The 15,884-nt window shown below is 50.6% G+C and overlaps 5 protein-coding genes across 5 annotated transcripts; 3 read left to right on the plus strand and 2 right to left on the minus strand.

Moving 5' to 3' along the window:
- Window positions 1-404: 404 nt before the first annotated feature.
- Window positions 405-2,107, plus strand: lcbA (serine C-palmitoyltransferase subunit lcbA; the record flags this gene model as incomplete). The annotated part of the gene is made up of 4 exons (XM_056631449.1): window positions 405-733; window positions 811-1,321; window positions 1,379-1,870; window positions 1,925-2,107. 4 exons carry the CDS (start codon window positions 405-407, stop codon window positions 2,105-2,107), a joined length of 1,515 nt encoding a protein of 504 aa, XP_056487000.1.
- A 1,087-nt stretch (window positions 2,108-3,194) lies between these two features.
- On the plus strand, window positions 3,195-4,652 carry scw4 (putative cell wall glucanase (Scw4); the record flags this gene model as incomplete). Its single annotated transcript, XM_056631450.1, has 3 exons — window positions 3,195-3,261; window positions 3,328-3,473; window positions 3,534-4,652. The coding sequence occupies 3 exons, from the start codon at window positions 3,195-3,197 to the stop codon at window positions 4,650-4,652; spliced, it is 1,332 nt and encodes a 443-aa protein (XP_056487001.1).
- Window positions 4,653-5,156: 504 nt separating this feature from the next.
- Window positions 5,157-6,568, minus strand: N7509_006814 (uncharacterized protein; the record flags this gene model as incomplete). Its single annotated transcript, XM_056631451.1, has 2 exons — window positions 5,157-5,884; window positions 5,908-6,568. The coding sequence occupies 2 exons, from the start codon at window positions 6,566-6,568 to the stop codon at window positions 5,157-5,159; spliced, it is 1,389 nt and encodes a 462-aa protein (XP_056487002.1).
- Window positions 6,569-6,752: 184 nt separating this feature from the next.
- N7509_006815 (WD domain protein) lies at window positions 6,753-8,450 on the plus strand (the record flags this gene model as incomplete). Its single annotated transcript, XM_056631452.1, has 3 exons — window positions 6,753-7,284; window positions 7,356-8,160; window positions 8,231-8,450. The coding sequence occupies 3 exons, from the start codon at window positions 6,753-6,755 to the stop codon at window positions 8,448-8,450; spliced, it is 1,557 nt and encodes a 518-aa protein (XP_056487003.1).
- A 1,098-nt stretch (window positions 8,451-9,548) lies between these two features.
- Window positions 9,549-13,382, minus strand: N7509_006816 (GTPase-activating protein BUD2; the record flags this gene model as incomplete). Its single annotated transcript, XM_056631453.1, has 2 exons — window positions 9,549-10,510; window positions 10,580-13,382. The coding sequence occupies 2 exons, from the start codon at window positions 13,380-13,382 to the stop codon at window positions 9,549-9,551; spliced, it is 3,765 nt and encodes a 1,254-aa protein (XP_056487004.1).
- Between the last annotated feature and the right edge of the window lie 2,502 nt (window positions 13,383-15,884).

Raw genomic sequence — 15,884 nt, forward strand, 5'->3', positions numbered from 1 at the left:
CGTGTGGAATGACTTGTATTTGAGTGGTTTCCGCCATTGCCCAGAGGGGCCTCTAGACCTTCGTTTGCCACTCTCATAGCTTGTTTCTTTTTCCTTTTGCCCTACATTTTAACGGAATACAATATATGCATTGCTTCATTTCAATAGTCTTTTATCCCCCGACCTTTTTTCACGGTATGTTTTGTAGTCTCCAAGAGGGTCGTTCTAGTCTCAACTCTGTATACTGTAGCACCCTAACACGTGACCCCGTGCCTGTTTCAAGCCACCCGCGGTCCCCCGAACCACCATCCGCCTGCCATCATCTCGAATTCGACCGTCCCAGTGCTTTTTTGATCCCTGTTGCCGCCAAAACCATTCTCTCTCCGGTGTGCTCGCGACAAAGGGGCACCGTACGACCTCCCATAATGGACTTCCAGGAGACACACCGTCTCCTGTCGGAGTACCTGCACGAACTCGCGAACCTCTTCCACCGTGTCCCCGGCTCCGCGATCTTCCTCCGATATGTCAAGTCTAGCTACCAGGATGATCCGATCCGATCTGCGGTCGAGCTATTTCTCTTTCTCTTTGCCGTGCGGTATCTCCTCGCCCCGAAGTACTCCACCAAACCGGGTGTTGTGCCATTGACCGAAGACGAGATCGATGACCTTGTGGACGAATGGGTTCCAGAGCCCCTGGTTGGCAAACCGACAACACTGGAGGAAATGGAGGTTGATAAGCGTACCGTGATCGTTGGGTAAGACTTGCCCCAAATTGGAGTTGTTGGATGAAGTTCTTGGGCTAATCGACATTCTTTTTTTTGCCATTGAACAGACCCGTCGGGCCTAAATCTAAGCTCGCCAACGGACGAACCGTCACAAACCTCAGCTCGCTCAACTTCTACAACTTCAACACCAACGAGGCTCTTAAGGAGAAGGCCATCCAAACACTCCGGAACTACGGCGTTGGACCCTGCGGCCCTCGTGGATTCTACGGTTCTCAGGACGTGCATATGAAGACCGAGGCCGATATCTCGTCATTCTTGGGTACTGCGGCGTGTATCATGTACTCCCAGGCGTTCTCGACGATCTCCAGTGTTATTCCTGCGTTTTCCAAGCGTGGTGATATCATTGTTGCGGATAAGGGTGTTAGCTTTGCTGTTCGGAAGGGTATCCAGATCTCGCGCAGTATTGTTCGTTGGTACGAGCATAATAATATGGAGGATCTGGAGCGAGTTCTGGCCAAGGTCACTAAAGAACAGGCTCGGAAGCCATTGACTCGGAGGTTCATTATTACCGAGGGCCTTTTCGAGTCCTATGGTGATATGGTGGATTTGCCCAAGATCGTGAGTTGCACCCAAAGAGGAGGGAACCAGAACTCTCATTATTAACAACTAAAATAGATCGAGCTGCGATTGAAGTACAAGTTCCGCCTTATCCTGGATGAGACATGGTCTTTCGGCGTCCTCGGCCGCACTGGCCGTGGTATCACTGAACATCAGAATGTCGATGCTGCTGAGGTCGACATGATTGTCGGTTCGCTAGCTGGCCCTCTTGTTGGAGGTGGGGGGTTCTGTGCTGGTTCCGAGGAAATTGTGCATCACCAGCGTATCTCAGCTGCTTCATACACTTTCTCTGCTGCTCTTCCCGCTTTGCTTTCCACCACCGCCAGTGAGACTATCAACCTTCTCCAGCACAACCCCGACACTGTATCGCAGCTTCGGGACACGGCCAAGACCATGCGTGCTCAGTTGGATCCTCGTAGCGACTGGGTTTATTGCACCAGTGCTGTCGAGAACCCCGTTCTCATCTTGGTCCTCAAGCCTGATGTTGTTGCTTCGAAGAAGCTTTCTTATACCGACCAGCAATTCCTGCTGCAGGATGTCGTTGATGAAGTGAGTATTTTACGAGACGATTGTGGTAATGACTTCACTAACGTGTTCCTCTAGTGCCTCGCCAATGGCGTTCTAATCACCCGTCTCAAGACCCTGGAGGACAACTTCGAGCCGAAGCAGGTTGTGCCCGCCGGCCTGAAGGTCTGCGTTACCCTCGGTCTGACCAAGAAAGAGGTCGAGAAGGCTGGAACCACAATTCGGCACGCCATCACAAAGGTCTTGAGCAAGCGAAAGTGAAGCCCTCTTATGCTTCCGCCTCTTTGACCTATTGCTTGAATTCGACCTCGGCATCGAATCACACCTCATGCTTTGATGACCCCGGCCCCTCTGCCTACCTCCCATCCTACGTACCTAATGCCTCTTCATCCTCTGTATTGTTAAGCTGCTTGTTGATATGCATCTCTATTGCTATACTGTACAGCACTGCACCCCTCTTACCTTTTTTTTTTTCGAGGGCGGTTTATTGACGTTACCGGTGCATGGCTCTAGATTGTTTAATACTATTTTTCACACTTGGCTAACAATAGCTGCACCAAGTGCCCTTTAAACTGCTTTCCTTTCTCCTACAAAGCTGTAGATGATCATTTAAGTTGTTCATGTTCTAGCTAGTCAATCGTTACCGCCCAGTGAAGGAACAGTCTCCAACAAGACCTTGATAGAAGAGTGGTTAGATCTGGAATGCTGACAGTCTTGGATCCGTCAAGCTTTGGTCTAGAACCGTCCATCAGCATCAAGTAGAGCTGATTGGGAGCACAAGCTGGCTTTTGTTCGCTTCTGAATCAAAATGTGACCTTAACTGCCAGAAGGGAGGGGCATTCTACATCGAAACGATCTCTACTCCGCCGTAAAAGCCCTTGTCTCCTAGCGACCTTCTCGGAATGAGCCAGCATTCCACACAACTGCCCTGGCCCTAGGAACATTCCCAACTCCTCTAGCCGGAGATTTTACCCATCCAGGAACTTCAACATTAGGATCCCTTCCCCAATGGAGCTCACATCCTCCCTAGCTCTGGGCACTCCCCGCCCAGCCTTCACCAAGGGAGAACACTGTAGACCTTGACCTGGACCCCATTCCCCAGATGGCCTCATATCGAATAGTTATGCTTGGGCATATCCCTTGTTTTCATCCTGATTTGCCAGACCCTCCTAGCCGATGCTCTTTCCTTTCAAGGGCGTCATAGATATAACCCATCTGATCTGCATTGATAATTTCTTCCCTCGTGCGAAGGAGAGGACAGCAAGGCTCACCGCAGTTGCTATGATTTACTAACCTTAGATTATCTCCACGATTCGGTCGATTCCGAACTTGAGCCTCGACGACAGCAATGAAACGTCTTTCTCAGGCGCTGCTGGCGTTTGCTCTTGCTGCTGGGATTCATGCAGAGGTACATAGTGAGTAGAACCAACCCGATTATCCATCCAACTCTAGATGCTTGAGCAAGGCTAATTAAAAAGCAGACCCGAACCCATGTAATGATCTCGATGGCCTTTCTCAGACCCATACTCCGTCTGAGGTTGTTGTTTGGGTGGATGAGGATGGAGACACTATTTGGACGGAGACCAACCGACTCCCTGCAACCACCCAGTTCCAAGACAATGTTCAAGTTAGTAACATAAAGTCCCAGAAAAGAGTTAATCTGGGCTATTGCTAAGAATTTATCAAGCCTCCGGTGACGGTTTCCCATGTCCCATTACCAACTCATGAACCCGAGACGGTTCGCATCCTCTTGACCAAGACCGAGACCCATATTGAAACAGTCACACAGGAATTACCTGCTGTGACAAAAAAGGTAGAGAAGAAGTTGAATGCTCAACTCGACGAACACCTTCCTCCACATCCACCTGGTGTACCTGCGCCTGCACCACCGCCTCCTCCTCCACCACCACCGCCATCTGAACCACTATTGTTATCTCCCAATCCTCAAACGGAACCTCATGATGCGCCTCGTCATCACCATAAGCCGCATCCACAGGCTGACACTCACCTCGAGAAACGCCGTTCTGGAATTTCTTATTCCCCCTACAAGGCGGACCGGAGTTGCAAGACCCAAGACGAAGTAAACAAGGATTTAGACCGATTATCAGACTATGCATTCGTACGCATCTACGGCACAGACTGCGGCCAAACCAGTACCGTAGCAACAGCAGCCCGTCGACACAAAATGCAAGTCTTTGCCGGTATCTACGATCTAACAGACTTTCCCAACAGTCTCGACGCATTCGAAGACGCCGCAACAACACCAGACGGCAAGAAAGACTGGTCCGTATTCCACACCATCACCGTCGGCAACGAGCTCGTCAACGGCGGACGCGAGGCCCCTGGAAAGGTTGCTGGCGCAGTCACGCAAGCTCGCACAATCTTGCGAGGAAAGGGTTACAAAGGACCAGTCGTTACGGTCGACACTTTCTCCGTTCATCTCAAACACCCGGAACTATGCAAAGCATCGGATTACTGCGCAGCGAACTGCCACGCTTTCTTCGACGCTACGCAGCAACCGCACAATACAGGACCATATGTTTTGGAACAAGCACACGCTGTCTCTGATGTTGCAGGTGGGAAACGAACAATTATCACAGAGTCTGGCTGGCCACATGCGGGCAAGTCCAATGGCGCGGCTGTCCCTTCGCAGTATAATCAGCGGGTGGCGATTGAGAGTTTGCGACGCAGTTTCGCGCACAGGAAGGATGATCTTGTTTATTTCACTGCGTTCGATGACCTTTGGAAGGATGATAATCGGTATACCTTCAGTGCGGAGCGGTTTTGGGGCATTTATGATAAGTAATTGAATCGGGTCGAATTGAAGTGGAGTGAAGTAAAATGTTTGCATTTGCGGGCTTGATGGTTTCTTTGGCCTTCCTTTCTATTCTGGTGCCAGTTGGTTATTTGCTCTGTTCTTGCATGGCGGTTAGATGTTGGTGTTATAGCGAGGGCTTCTCTTTGCTAGCTGTCTTTTCTGTGCTTGGCGGCAGTCTCTGGTTTCCATATGAGCTTTACTTTACAATGAATCAACATACGTAGCATTCGAGTCTCATATCAAGACTTTTGACACCACTTCATCAGTTCTTGAAAAAGGATCAGCATAGAGCCACTACTAAGACCCTGCAGTCGGCATGTTCAGTATGCTAGAACTCGGTCCAAGTTTAGTTTGACTTCATGATACAAGTTTCTTCGCTGGAAATCATTTCTATGCAGATATGCAGTGGGGTGGTATCTATTGCGCCATTACTATACACCTTCTTCAAATGCTATACAGGAGCGATCGGAACCCTCGGAGCCTAAACCATGCCTAAAAAAGCTTTCCACGTCGAGTGGTCACCGGCCTTTTAGTCTTCTTGTAGCTTTCCAGCCAGCCCCCCTTCCCACAAAGCTCACCAAGTGCCTTCTGGTTCGGTGGCAGATCCCAGAAAGGACTGCCACCCTGGCCGCTTTCGCAAGAATCTCCACTCGACCTCGAGCTCAGTCTCAAGTGAGATTTACCCTGTTGCTCAATACTCCGTAGCAATCCGAGAGTCTCTCGCGAAGGCTGAACCCCATGTAGATCCATGTCATGCAAAAATGACATAACAGCGGGAAGATCCCGGCAACCATTCCAGTAGAAATGAACGATCTCATGGTAGAGTTCCGGGGACGCACCCAGTAGTGCGGAAGCACGGCCTTGGGCTTTAATGTTTGCGCGGAATTGGCTGATGAGCTGTGATTCGGGGAAATGTGTGTTGAGGAGGCGGAAGGTCATCAACAGCGCACGCGGATATAATGTAGTAATGACCCGGCCGGCCGGGATCATCGGTGGAATTACGACGCTGTTGTCTGATGTTGCGGTGGTCGATGTCTCTGCGGAATCGGTCTGTCCTTCCATGTAGTGAAGCATAGAGAAGATGTGTGTCTTGCAGACCTCCCAAACTGCTATGTCGCCTTTGTTTCCTTCAATTGCCTCGAATAGCGCACGCTCGATGCGATACGTTTCTTGATGAACGACAAGGGCAACTGCTTCTCTCATGGAAATTTCTCGATCCACTCCACTGCGAGGGGTGGCAGACCGAGTTCTTCACGGGTGTATATGGCTTCGTTTATGGGCTCGATCTCGTCTGATTCGATTGGTGTCTCGGATTGCTGATTGTTGGAATCGAGTACATCGGGACTTTGTATATATTTCTCGACTTTTTCTGATACCGAAGGCTTTGCAGTATTGGTTTCCGGTTGCGCGTTGAGATTCACGATTCCCCCGAATAGTTTCATCAAATCTGCTACATCATTTTGCTTTGCATTCTGCCCGGTCGTGCTCGGAGTCGCCACGTCTTTTCCAGCGGAGTTGGAATTGGAGTCGTTATTCAATTGTGTCAAGAGTTTATTGAACGCTGCTCTCTCCCGCGAAGTCACTGATTTGAATTGGTCTGGCGAAGCCGAAGCCGAAGCCGAATGCCGCGGAGCGGAAGAGCCACGCTTGCGAAGGTGGCTTCTGTGGGGTTCAGGACTGGCGTTATCTTTGGCAACAGGTTCTTCGGTGGTTATGCTGGCGTCAGTCTCGTCATTGACATCAAGGCCATCAGTCCTCGCGGAGTATGTTCGTTGGAGCAGGGGAGTACACGGTCTCTGGAATGATCGCAATACCGGTCCGAGAGTTCGGGTTTGGTAAAGAAAGGGAGTAGCGGTGTTTGCAGTTGCTGACAGAAGCAATGCCCGGGAAATATTTGTCGCCATCGCTGTTTCAGAGGCACCCCGTGCAAATTAAGGGTTTTTGGTTTCTTCATTTTGTTGGCGCAACAAAAAGTTCGAGGCCAATTAGAGTCACGTGGTCTCGCGTTATGCTCGGCGCGTTTTGCCCGCGCTGTTTGCTACGCTGCTCCGCTCTACACCTGCAATTCATTCCACCCCAGTCTGCATTATGACAAAAGAGCTGTCGGATTTCGAGAAACAACGTCTTGCGAATATCGCAGAGCGCGATGCCTTATTAAAGAATTTAAAGTTGGAGGCGCAATCTGCGGGCTTCTACGCCGGCCCCAAAACACCCGGCAGCAATGCGCCCAGACCGAAGAAGAAGGCTGCACCGAGGCGAGTGAAGGAGGAGGATGAATCACCTGGACCTCGGCGCCAATCTTCTCGTATTCGCGGAATCGCAGCCGAAAGTGAGGTTGCGAAGCGCAAAGCAGATGACGACTATGAGCTTGCGAAGGAAGCGGAGCGCGCGAAGAAGATGCGCCGGACGGACTCCTTCACGCAGAATGATATGTTTATCGCAGGCCAGAAGCTTACAGGCGACAGTCTGATTGGCGTCGATGTTGTTACAAAAGGTGTTGCTGAGCCTTACGTCCGCACCTTTGATGACGATGATATCAAGGAGACTACGGACAAGGACTTGAAGGCACTTCGGGAAGAAATGAATAGCATGTCGATCTATGAGACCTGGGACCCGCAAAGTATGATTCTATCCGTGATATTTTTGCAATAGCTCGCAAGTGATCATTGACTTACAATCCTTAAATAACAGGAATCAAAATCACGCCCGAGCGAGTCTACACCATGACCTTCCACCCTTCTGAGACCAAGCCTCTGATATTCGCCGGCGACAAGATGGGTCACCTCGGTATATTTGATGCAGCGCAAGAGAAGCCCGAGGTTAGCGACGAGGACGAGGACGACGATCCGGACCCAGTCCTCACTACTCTGAAGCCACACACTCGGACTATCTGCAGTATGATGGTCCACCCATCGAAGCCGACCCATCTGTACACTGCAAGCTATGACAGCTCAATCCGTGAGATGGATCTCGAAAAGACAACCTGTGTCGAGAAATATGCGCCTGAATCCACAAGCGACGATGAGGCTCTCTCTGGGGTGGATATGGCCGCAGATGACCCCAATACATTGTATTTTACCACCCTCAGAGGTGGCTTTGGTCGCTACGACACTCGGGCTCCTATTTCAGAGAAGACGGTTTCCGAATGGCAATTGTCTGAGAAGAAAATTGGTGGCTTTACTCTCTGTCCATCACAGCCCCATTACTTTGCGACAGCAAGTCTCGATCGAACAATGCGAGTATGGGACCTGCGCAAACTGTCGCACAAAGAACCTATTCCCGTGGCGATGCACGAGAGTCGACTCTCCGTCTCTCACGCTGCATTCAATGCCGCCGGTCAAATAGCCACTTCCTCTTATGACGACACGCTAAAACTGTACGACCTCGGAGCCAAGGGGCTCTCATCATGGAAGCAAGGCCACAGCCTGCCGGATGGCGAGTTCAAGCCCGATACTGTTGTTAGACACAACTGCCAGACTGGTCGCTGGGTTACTATGTAAGTTTTTCAGCTTTTTCTAAACTCCTCAACATCTGGAAAGCACCAAACTAATATTGAAATGATATAGCCTACGCCCTCAATGGCAACTAAACCCCCAGTCGCATATACAAAGGTTCTGTATCGGAAACATGAACCGTTTTGTTGATGTGTACAGTGGTGATGGTGACCAATTGGCTCAGCTGGGTGGTGTTGGCATCACCGCTGTCCCTGCAGTAGCTGTGTTCCATCGCAGCAAAAATTGGGTTGCCGGAGGTACCGCTAGCGGTAAGCTCTGTCTTTGGATGTAAATGTTCACCTGGCTGTTTTCTTCGCCCCGTTTTTGTGTGTTTGGATAGGGACTTCGACGTAGGTGGTTTTACATGTGGTAGCACTGGAGTTTTGCTGAAGAGGAGGATCTGCTATCATTAGTCAAGCGATATAATATTGTACATCTCTGAGCAATTTCATGTAATTTGGTACTCTTAGTCTACCGCCCAATGGTGTCTGCACTTTTTCTTGCAAGATTGGTTCATGCCCAGAACCAACCCAGGTCTTGCCTAACCAGTCTACCAGTAGAAGGTTATGCACCCAGACATACCTGCTTACTACTATACTGTGACCCTTCATTGAAATGGCCACTACCAGCTTGTGAAAACCTACTACAGGGCTACTACACATCCATCTTCGAATTCCAGCCTCGCAAGGTTCCCGTTGAAAATATCCAAGTGTTCAACGAACTTGAAGTCGAGGCTTCTGCCGTGACTTGTTGCATTCGATTGGCAGTACTTGAAGTTGTTTCAAGGTGAGAGCCCTGGAGGTATCCTTGACAATGACTATATTGATAACTGGAACGCGATGGATACGCATAGAGATGAAGTCCAAGGTGAACGAGAACAAGAAGTCCATTTCGTCTATCTGAGTAAAATATCAAGGTGTATATACAGGTTCGCTATCCAGTCCCGAGGAAATCGCAAAAGCGAATTGAGAACAACCTCAGAATACAGAACCAGAAATAATCAAGCTCCATTTAAAGACCCAGGGGCAAAAACCAATTCTTATATATAAGAACTTTTGTCTTCTTTTTTTCCTCTCGTGGCTCCCGTGGGCGCTGTCTTCCAAGAGATGAGCCGGGCCGGGCCAGAGGCGAGGAGGTATTCAGATGAGAGAGGATGTTGGTGAAACCTGAAACACAACAATAGAGAGAAGGAAGGGTATCAACACCGTGACACATGCTGCCATGACATGGAGAAGGGATAGAAGAAAGATGTAAGAAGGCGGGACGAGGAGCGGGGACAGAGAATGGGGACAGAGAATGGGGACAGAGAGAGGGCAGTGTGGATTTCATGAGCACGTAGATGGAGAGAAATGAGAGAGAAAGGGATAGAAATGAAATCATTGATCGTTGATCAGAACTCGTTTCGGAGGTCTTCGTGGGAGTGATGAGATTGATCGCGGTCCTTCGCTTTACGCCGGGACGGAGCTGGGACGAAGTCGAAGAACCGATACTTGCTGGATGTCTCCTTGGTAACGCTAGATCGGCGAGCTTTGGCATTCTCAGAATATTCCAAGGAGTAGGTGGATGAGTTCTTCGAGCTTCCAGTGCTGTCACGAGCGTCTGACCATCGGGGTATGGAGAACGGCATGCGAGTCTGGTCCCAAGTGGCCGACGATGAACTAGGTGGCGTGTCGTCTTCCTCCGGAGCATAGTCCGTTGATCGACGAGGCATGGCGGGGCGTGGTGCGAAGAAACCAATTGATCCGCGTTTGTCCTGGGGGAATGAGGTTGTGCCTCCAGCCTGCGCATCTGGGGCCGGAGTGGTTGGTTTACTGGAAGCTTCATCATAGAACGTGACGGCCCGTTCCATCGAATCCACGAGTTCCTCCCACTTAACCTCGAGGGTCCCATTTGGACGCTCCGCTTGTTCTGCTCCTTGGAGGCACTCTTTGGTGCGTTCTTGCAGACGATGGGCAAGTTCATGGAATTTGGCGAGATTGACGTCCAGTTCTTCCAACTCAGAAATCCGATCCGGTACCACTTCTAGCCACACACGGATCAAATTGGCATAGCATCGAGCGTGATCGATCAAAAACGGAAGACTCGGGAAACCTTCACGCGAAGTAGATGGCAAACGTCCCAAAATCTGGATAGGAGTCGTGTATGAGGGTGTCGGGATAGGAGCCGGTTGATCCGCGGAGATGCTGCAAATATCATCGACAAATTGCTTGAAATCAGATCGATTGCCAACCAGAAATTTGTTCATGGGCTCCATCCACGGTTCTTTGTTGCCAAATGTTGTCATGTTTGCCAGACCCTGGAGTGCCTTCGCAATGAGAGTGAGGGTGCGTTGAGCTCGAGGTCGAGGGTGATCTGCAGTGAGATTAGCTGGTCATATCTTGAAAAAAAAGGGTTAAGCTGTGTAGAGCGAGATGTTCGTACCCTTTAAAAGTCCAAAAAGCTTAGGATTCAAAATTGCTGGACAAAAGAACCGCAAAAAGAGAAAGCCAGAAACACTGCTATAGGTCACTGTACGGAGGAAATCACCGTAGCGATCCTCTGCACAGGCCCTCACATGCCGGAAGATACGCCTTAATTCAGGAGGACAGTTATTGTAGGAGCTCGCAATGGTCTTCCAGACCCCAGTAGTAAGAGAAATCAAAGATCGCCAATTGCGATCAAGATCCTCGGTGCGTGCTACACGTGACGGGTCGACTTCACATTCTGGGTCACTCTCATCAATTTCACGCAGGCGCTCTCCAATTGTCACCTCCAAATATTCTTTGCCAAGTCGACGCATGTGAAGATCGAGTGCCTTTGTCAGAAGCGAATTCCCTCGGAAAAGAAGGTTTGCTTCCACAGTTGCTGTTCTTCCCATGTCTCTGACCAGGATTTCGCGATCATGGCTCGGCTCTCGAGTATCATTGGAATGTATCCTTGTTGTATACCGCAGTCGATTGGCTGTGGATTCCTTATGGACGCCGTCGATTTCGTCTTCGACTAACGCTGAAATCCAGTCGACCGTCTTGCCGGAGACCTGGTAGATATTCAAGAGCATTTCTGATAGCTGTGTCAATTCAAATGACATCAACTGGGCCATATTGATGGTGAGGCCATTGGTGAACGAGTGAAGGAGTTCCTGCATAGGTGCGTATTCCGCAAACATCAAGACGACCGTTTCTTCCATTCGTGCTTTCATGAAGATTTCTCCGACGGCCTGATCATGATCGTCTAAGATAGGCCACCACTTTTCGGTGTCAACGCCCGGGTCCAGTTCATCAAGTCGTAAATCCACTTTACCAAAGATCGCATCGTTGGTGGCGATTTGGATGTCGTCAAGCATGTTGACAGCATTGACTTCCTGGGTGGACGAGTATGTTCCCTGTGAGACAAGAGTCCAATCTCGCTGCGTTGGATGCATTGTTTTGACCAGAATAGAGGCCTGGGAGAGCACTGGAGGCACGTCGTTGAAGGTGAAGTCTTCCCGCCAGAACGGATTGGTGGTACGGTATTTGACGGCAGTCTTGGCACGAATCTCTCCATCCAGGAGCACTTCGGTATAGTAGTCGCTAGGTTTGGGTGGAGAAGGTGCGGGAGCGGTAGAATATCCGTGGGATCGAGATTGTTTCCGACTCCGTGGGGTATCCTCTTCCTTCGCACGAAAAAGCTTGGCCTCGGTGATTCTCAAGTTGAGAATTCTCTCAATTCGGAAGAGATCTTTCGCGGGAGATTTCATGCTCTCTGCTTCTGGGGTCTTGTTTGGATCTTCCTCCTCTGCTGAAACCTTAGGGCCATAAAGCTCTGGAATTGTGAAAGCTCGCAGAAGAACGAACCAGACCTCAAACAGAACGCGGGTTTCTAAGGCGAGATAGATGGGTCGCATGGCGGAATCGATGACGGGGTGAGCTGTATATTGAGGGTAAATGGCAATGCAGAATTCATCGTCGAGTACAGAGGAATCTAGTTGTTGAATGGAACAACGTGAGAGTTGCGATAAGTGCACAAGTGCCACGGGAGAAACATCGGACTCGGTATAGAGCCTGAAGACACCATTTTCCTGCAAGGTGCAGCTGACTTTCTGCCACGAAGAAGACAGTGCCCTTGATTGTCGGTATGTTGATACACGGCGAGACGAGACAGGTCGTGCGCCAGACGCAGATGGTTTATCCCAGAGAAGCATTTTACCAACCTTGATAATGGCCGCGTCCTTTTGCGAGGCAGACTCGGAGTTTCGGCGACGCTCGGGAATTCGTCGGTCACCTATCACAACCTCCTGTGGTTTGGTCATTTTATTTTGAACGCCCTTGGGGCGAATGGGTTGCCAGCATAGTAGCGCTGCGAGCCATGAGTCGAAGGTTTCGTTGACATGGGGACGGAGCTGTATCCCGAGTCCGGATGTAAAGGTGTGAACGTTGAGGTAGGTTGTTTGTAGCTCAGAATCGTAGTGTGTCCGCACTCGGCAGCCTCGGAGATCAGGTATCAAAGTTTTTGCTAATGCCGGCTCACCCTTGGCCTGGTATATAAGACTACCGGTGGCGACATTTATCGCACAGTATCCGGATGTCCAAGCATTTGAAGCAGATGCGGTGTTCGAGGTTGTTCGAAACGACAGGATTCCATGCATACGGCCACAGGTTGTTTTCATCAGTTGTAGGATCTTCGCAGCGTCGGTATTCGACAGAGGGGATGCAAAAGCGGCTTGGGTGTGTGCTAAACCGGGAGATTTGCCGAGTCGCTGGCGAGCAGATCCGGGGTAATTCGGTGAATGGATAGATGGGAAACCAATGCTGGATGAATCGTCTGTGGTCTTCGATTCGGTGGTGGCGGGCTTAGGTTGGGATGAGCTGGCCGCGTTGACGGATCCGATGCGAGCTCGAGTTTTGAAAGTGTTGGAGGGGAGATCGCTTCGTTGCTCATCCAAGGTCGCTGTTCGTGATCGTGTGCGCTGGTTTCTCGTTTCAATCGACGTGTCTTCCTCGCGTCGTTCGACGGTACGCGATCGCATGGTGGTCCGTGGGGAGGGCGCACTGCTGGTAAGGTGCTCTGGTTCGGATAAAGGGGAATGAGATTCCGGGGTCACGGTTCGAATGCTCGCTTCTCGAAAGCTGTCTGGGTAGACCATACCGTGGCGATCTCGGGAGGATGACTTCTTGCTAGCCCGGCGTTCGACAGGGCGGCTATGCAAGGCCTGGTGCATCGAACTCCGCTTCCCGGTATTATATCCATTTGGGTTGTCAGACTCCATCCTACCCGGTCGTGAGCTCACTGTGAGCGGACAGGAGTGTGGTAGGAAGTCTCGCGCAAACGCGGAGAGGCGGACGACTCGGCGCGGCCCAGGACAACGTCAAAACGGTCAGATGTTTATAGATAGTACGCGAAGGGGCGTTTGTTCAGCTGCGCGTGAACAATTGAATATCGCTTTTGTCGAGGAAATTGCTAGAAGAAAACATGGAGACCAGACAGTGGGAAGGTGTCGTAATCGTACATTCGGTCGAGAGGGCGGGAGCGACGAAACAGAGACAAAGGAGGCGCGGGTCACCGTCGTTTGTCTGAGAGATGCAGAGCCTAACAGATACGGTGAGCGTCCAATCCTCCAATCGATCGAGCGAAACGGTATCGCTTCCGGGAGGTCAGGTCAGTTATAACCCGAGGAAGCCCGAAAAGATGAGGGAATGGGACGTGATATCATTCTTATTGGGATGTGGGAGGGAGGAAGAGAGAGAGAGAGAGAGAGAGAAGAGGAGGGGGGCAAATGAACAGGGATTGGGTCAAAAGGTAATGGATAGAAGCAAAGGCAGCGCGCGCACACATAAACACACACACACACACACACACACCTTCATCAGTCCCCTTTAAAATGGGAGGGAGGTGGTCGAACTGGTATTGGAGGGGGATCGGGGGGTCGCGGTTGAGGGGAGGGGTTGTTTGTGTGTGGGAGAGCGAGTATGAGTGCGAGTGCCCGTGAGAATATGCAGATCGCCCAAGGAAGACGGCCCGGGTAGATGGGCGAAGAAGCGATGCGCCGTTCCGAGCGATGGGCGATGACGATGGGGGGTTGAAGTTGAAGGGTGAAGAGGGGAGGGAGGGGGGGAAGTGGATAGGCGGGAGCTGAGTTGTCTACACTCTCACTTTCACTCCCTCACACTCACTCTCACTACCAGAGAACACTAACTCACTCACTCCCAGAATACTCTACTCAGATCTACACTCAGCAAGGGCCCAAGAGTACTTCCACAATACTCCATATTCTCTATTCTCTTGGAAAATCACACTGATTGACCGTATTGACCGCATTGACCGCAACTCTGCCACCATTAGGTATTCGATTTCTACTACTTCCACTTCCAGTGCTAGTCTCTCATTCGGAATGATAGACTTTGGGGGGCAAGATACATTTAAAAGTGTATCCCCTCAGCAGGCATGAACAATTGCCGTTCCTTATTACCTTGCGCAGTTTTGCATATCAAGTACTCCACACTCATGATTTGTTACTGATTCTTCATAGGTATTGATACCGAACTCAGCCAAGCAAAATGGCACCGCCTGTTCCATTTCCCCGGGAGAACCTCGTGCATTCTCGACCTTCGATATTGGCTTCCACTCAGGCACTTCGTACTTTGCCCCTTCACTAGTGCCCTTCCCGCCACAGCCAAGCTCTCCCTTACTCTCCATTTCCCTCTCACTGCTCACTGCTCACTGCTCACTGTCCTCCCGGCAGAGTTTCGGAGATTTCTAATTTTACGAATTTTTGGGGCGGCTTCATGATTCATGAGCGGACACCAACAAGCCAAGGACTTGCTCAGACGTCGATCAGAGTCTCCGTCGGGGCCTCCTAATTCGCCTCTGCGTCTGCCACTCCCCTCCTCTCCCTCCCCTCCCCTGTCGCGGATGTCCCGGATTGTCTCTGATCTCTCTCCACACGGTCTAATTTCAAAAGTACAGAGACCGTGTGCCTTTCCAGTGCAGCTCTGCCGACAGGGGTTTGGATGGGAGGTTAGGTACGGAGTACAGGGTACAAACTTCCCGGTGGAGGCGGGCTAATGGAACAATGTAATCTCTACCTATAATATGAGGGACGGGGTGGATTGCGCCGGCGTCCCAGTCAAGTCAAGGTACTCCGTAATCGATATCCGCTTGACCGTAAGTCTCTTACCGAAAAAGGCACGGTAGTGGGAATTTCCCGAGGGTGGACCCGGCGCCCTAAGGGTTGCCAAAATTCCCTTGGTACGAGTACATAGGTATTCAAGTACTCGTAGGTATCCAAGTAGGTATTCAGGAGGGATAAAGTTGTGGTAAGGAATGGGGATATAGTGTAAATGTGATATTACATTCGTTAACTCGAGTTGAGTGGCCTACGAGTAGAGGACTGAGGACGAGGACGGAGTACGGAGTACAGACGGAGTACACCTCCCCTGCGATAACAGCCCTTGCGCGATCTAGAGCCCTAAAACTCTCGGCAGGAGTTTCCAAGGTCATGAGACCTCTTATTTTCTGGAAGATACTCCACTGAAAGAAAGCGACCGAGTTCTGGACACAGCGCTCCTCCTTTATGTTGAATCCCCGCATTCGCTTGATTGGTGGCCTTGATACCTTGATACCTTGATACCTTAATGCCTTAATGCCTGAAAGATGAGGCGCCAGAGGTCGTCATAGGCCGCTGCCCGCAGGTGACGAGAGGGAGCTCTGGTGACTGCTTTCACGCGGACATGATCAGATGCGACACATCGCATCTCACACCCCGTACACA

This window comes from Penicillium cosmopolitanum (assembly GCF_028827165.1).
Source record: "Penicillium cosmopolitanum strain IBT 29677 chromosome Unknown utg000008l:1.0-4398992.0:1.0-4402845.0, whole genome shotgun sequence".
Classification (NCBI taxonomy): Eukaryota; Fungi; Ascomycota; class Eurotiomycetes; order Eurotiales; family Aspergillaceae; genus Penicillium; species Penicillium cosmopolitanum.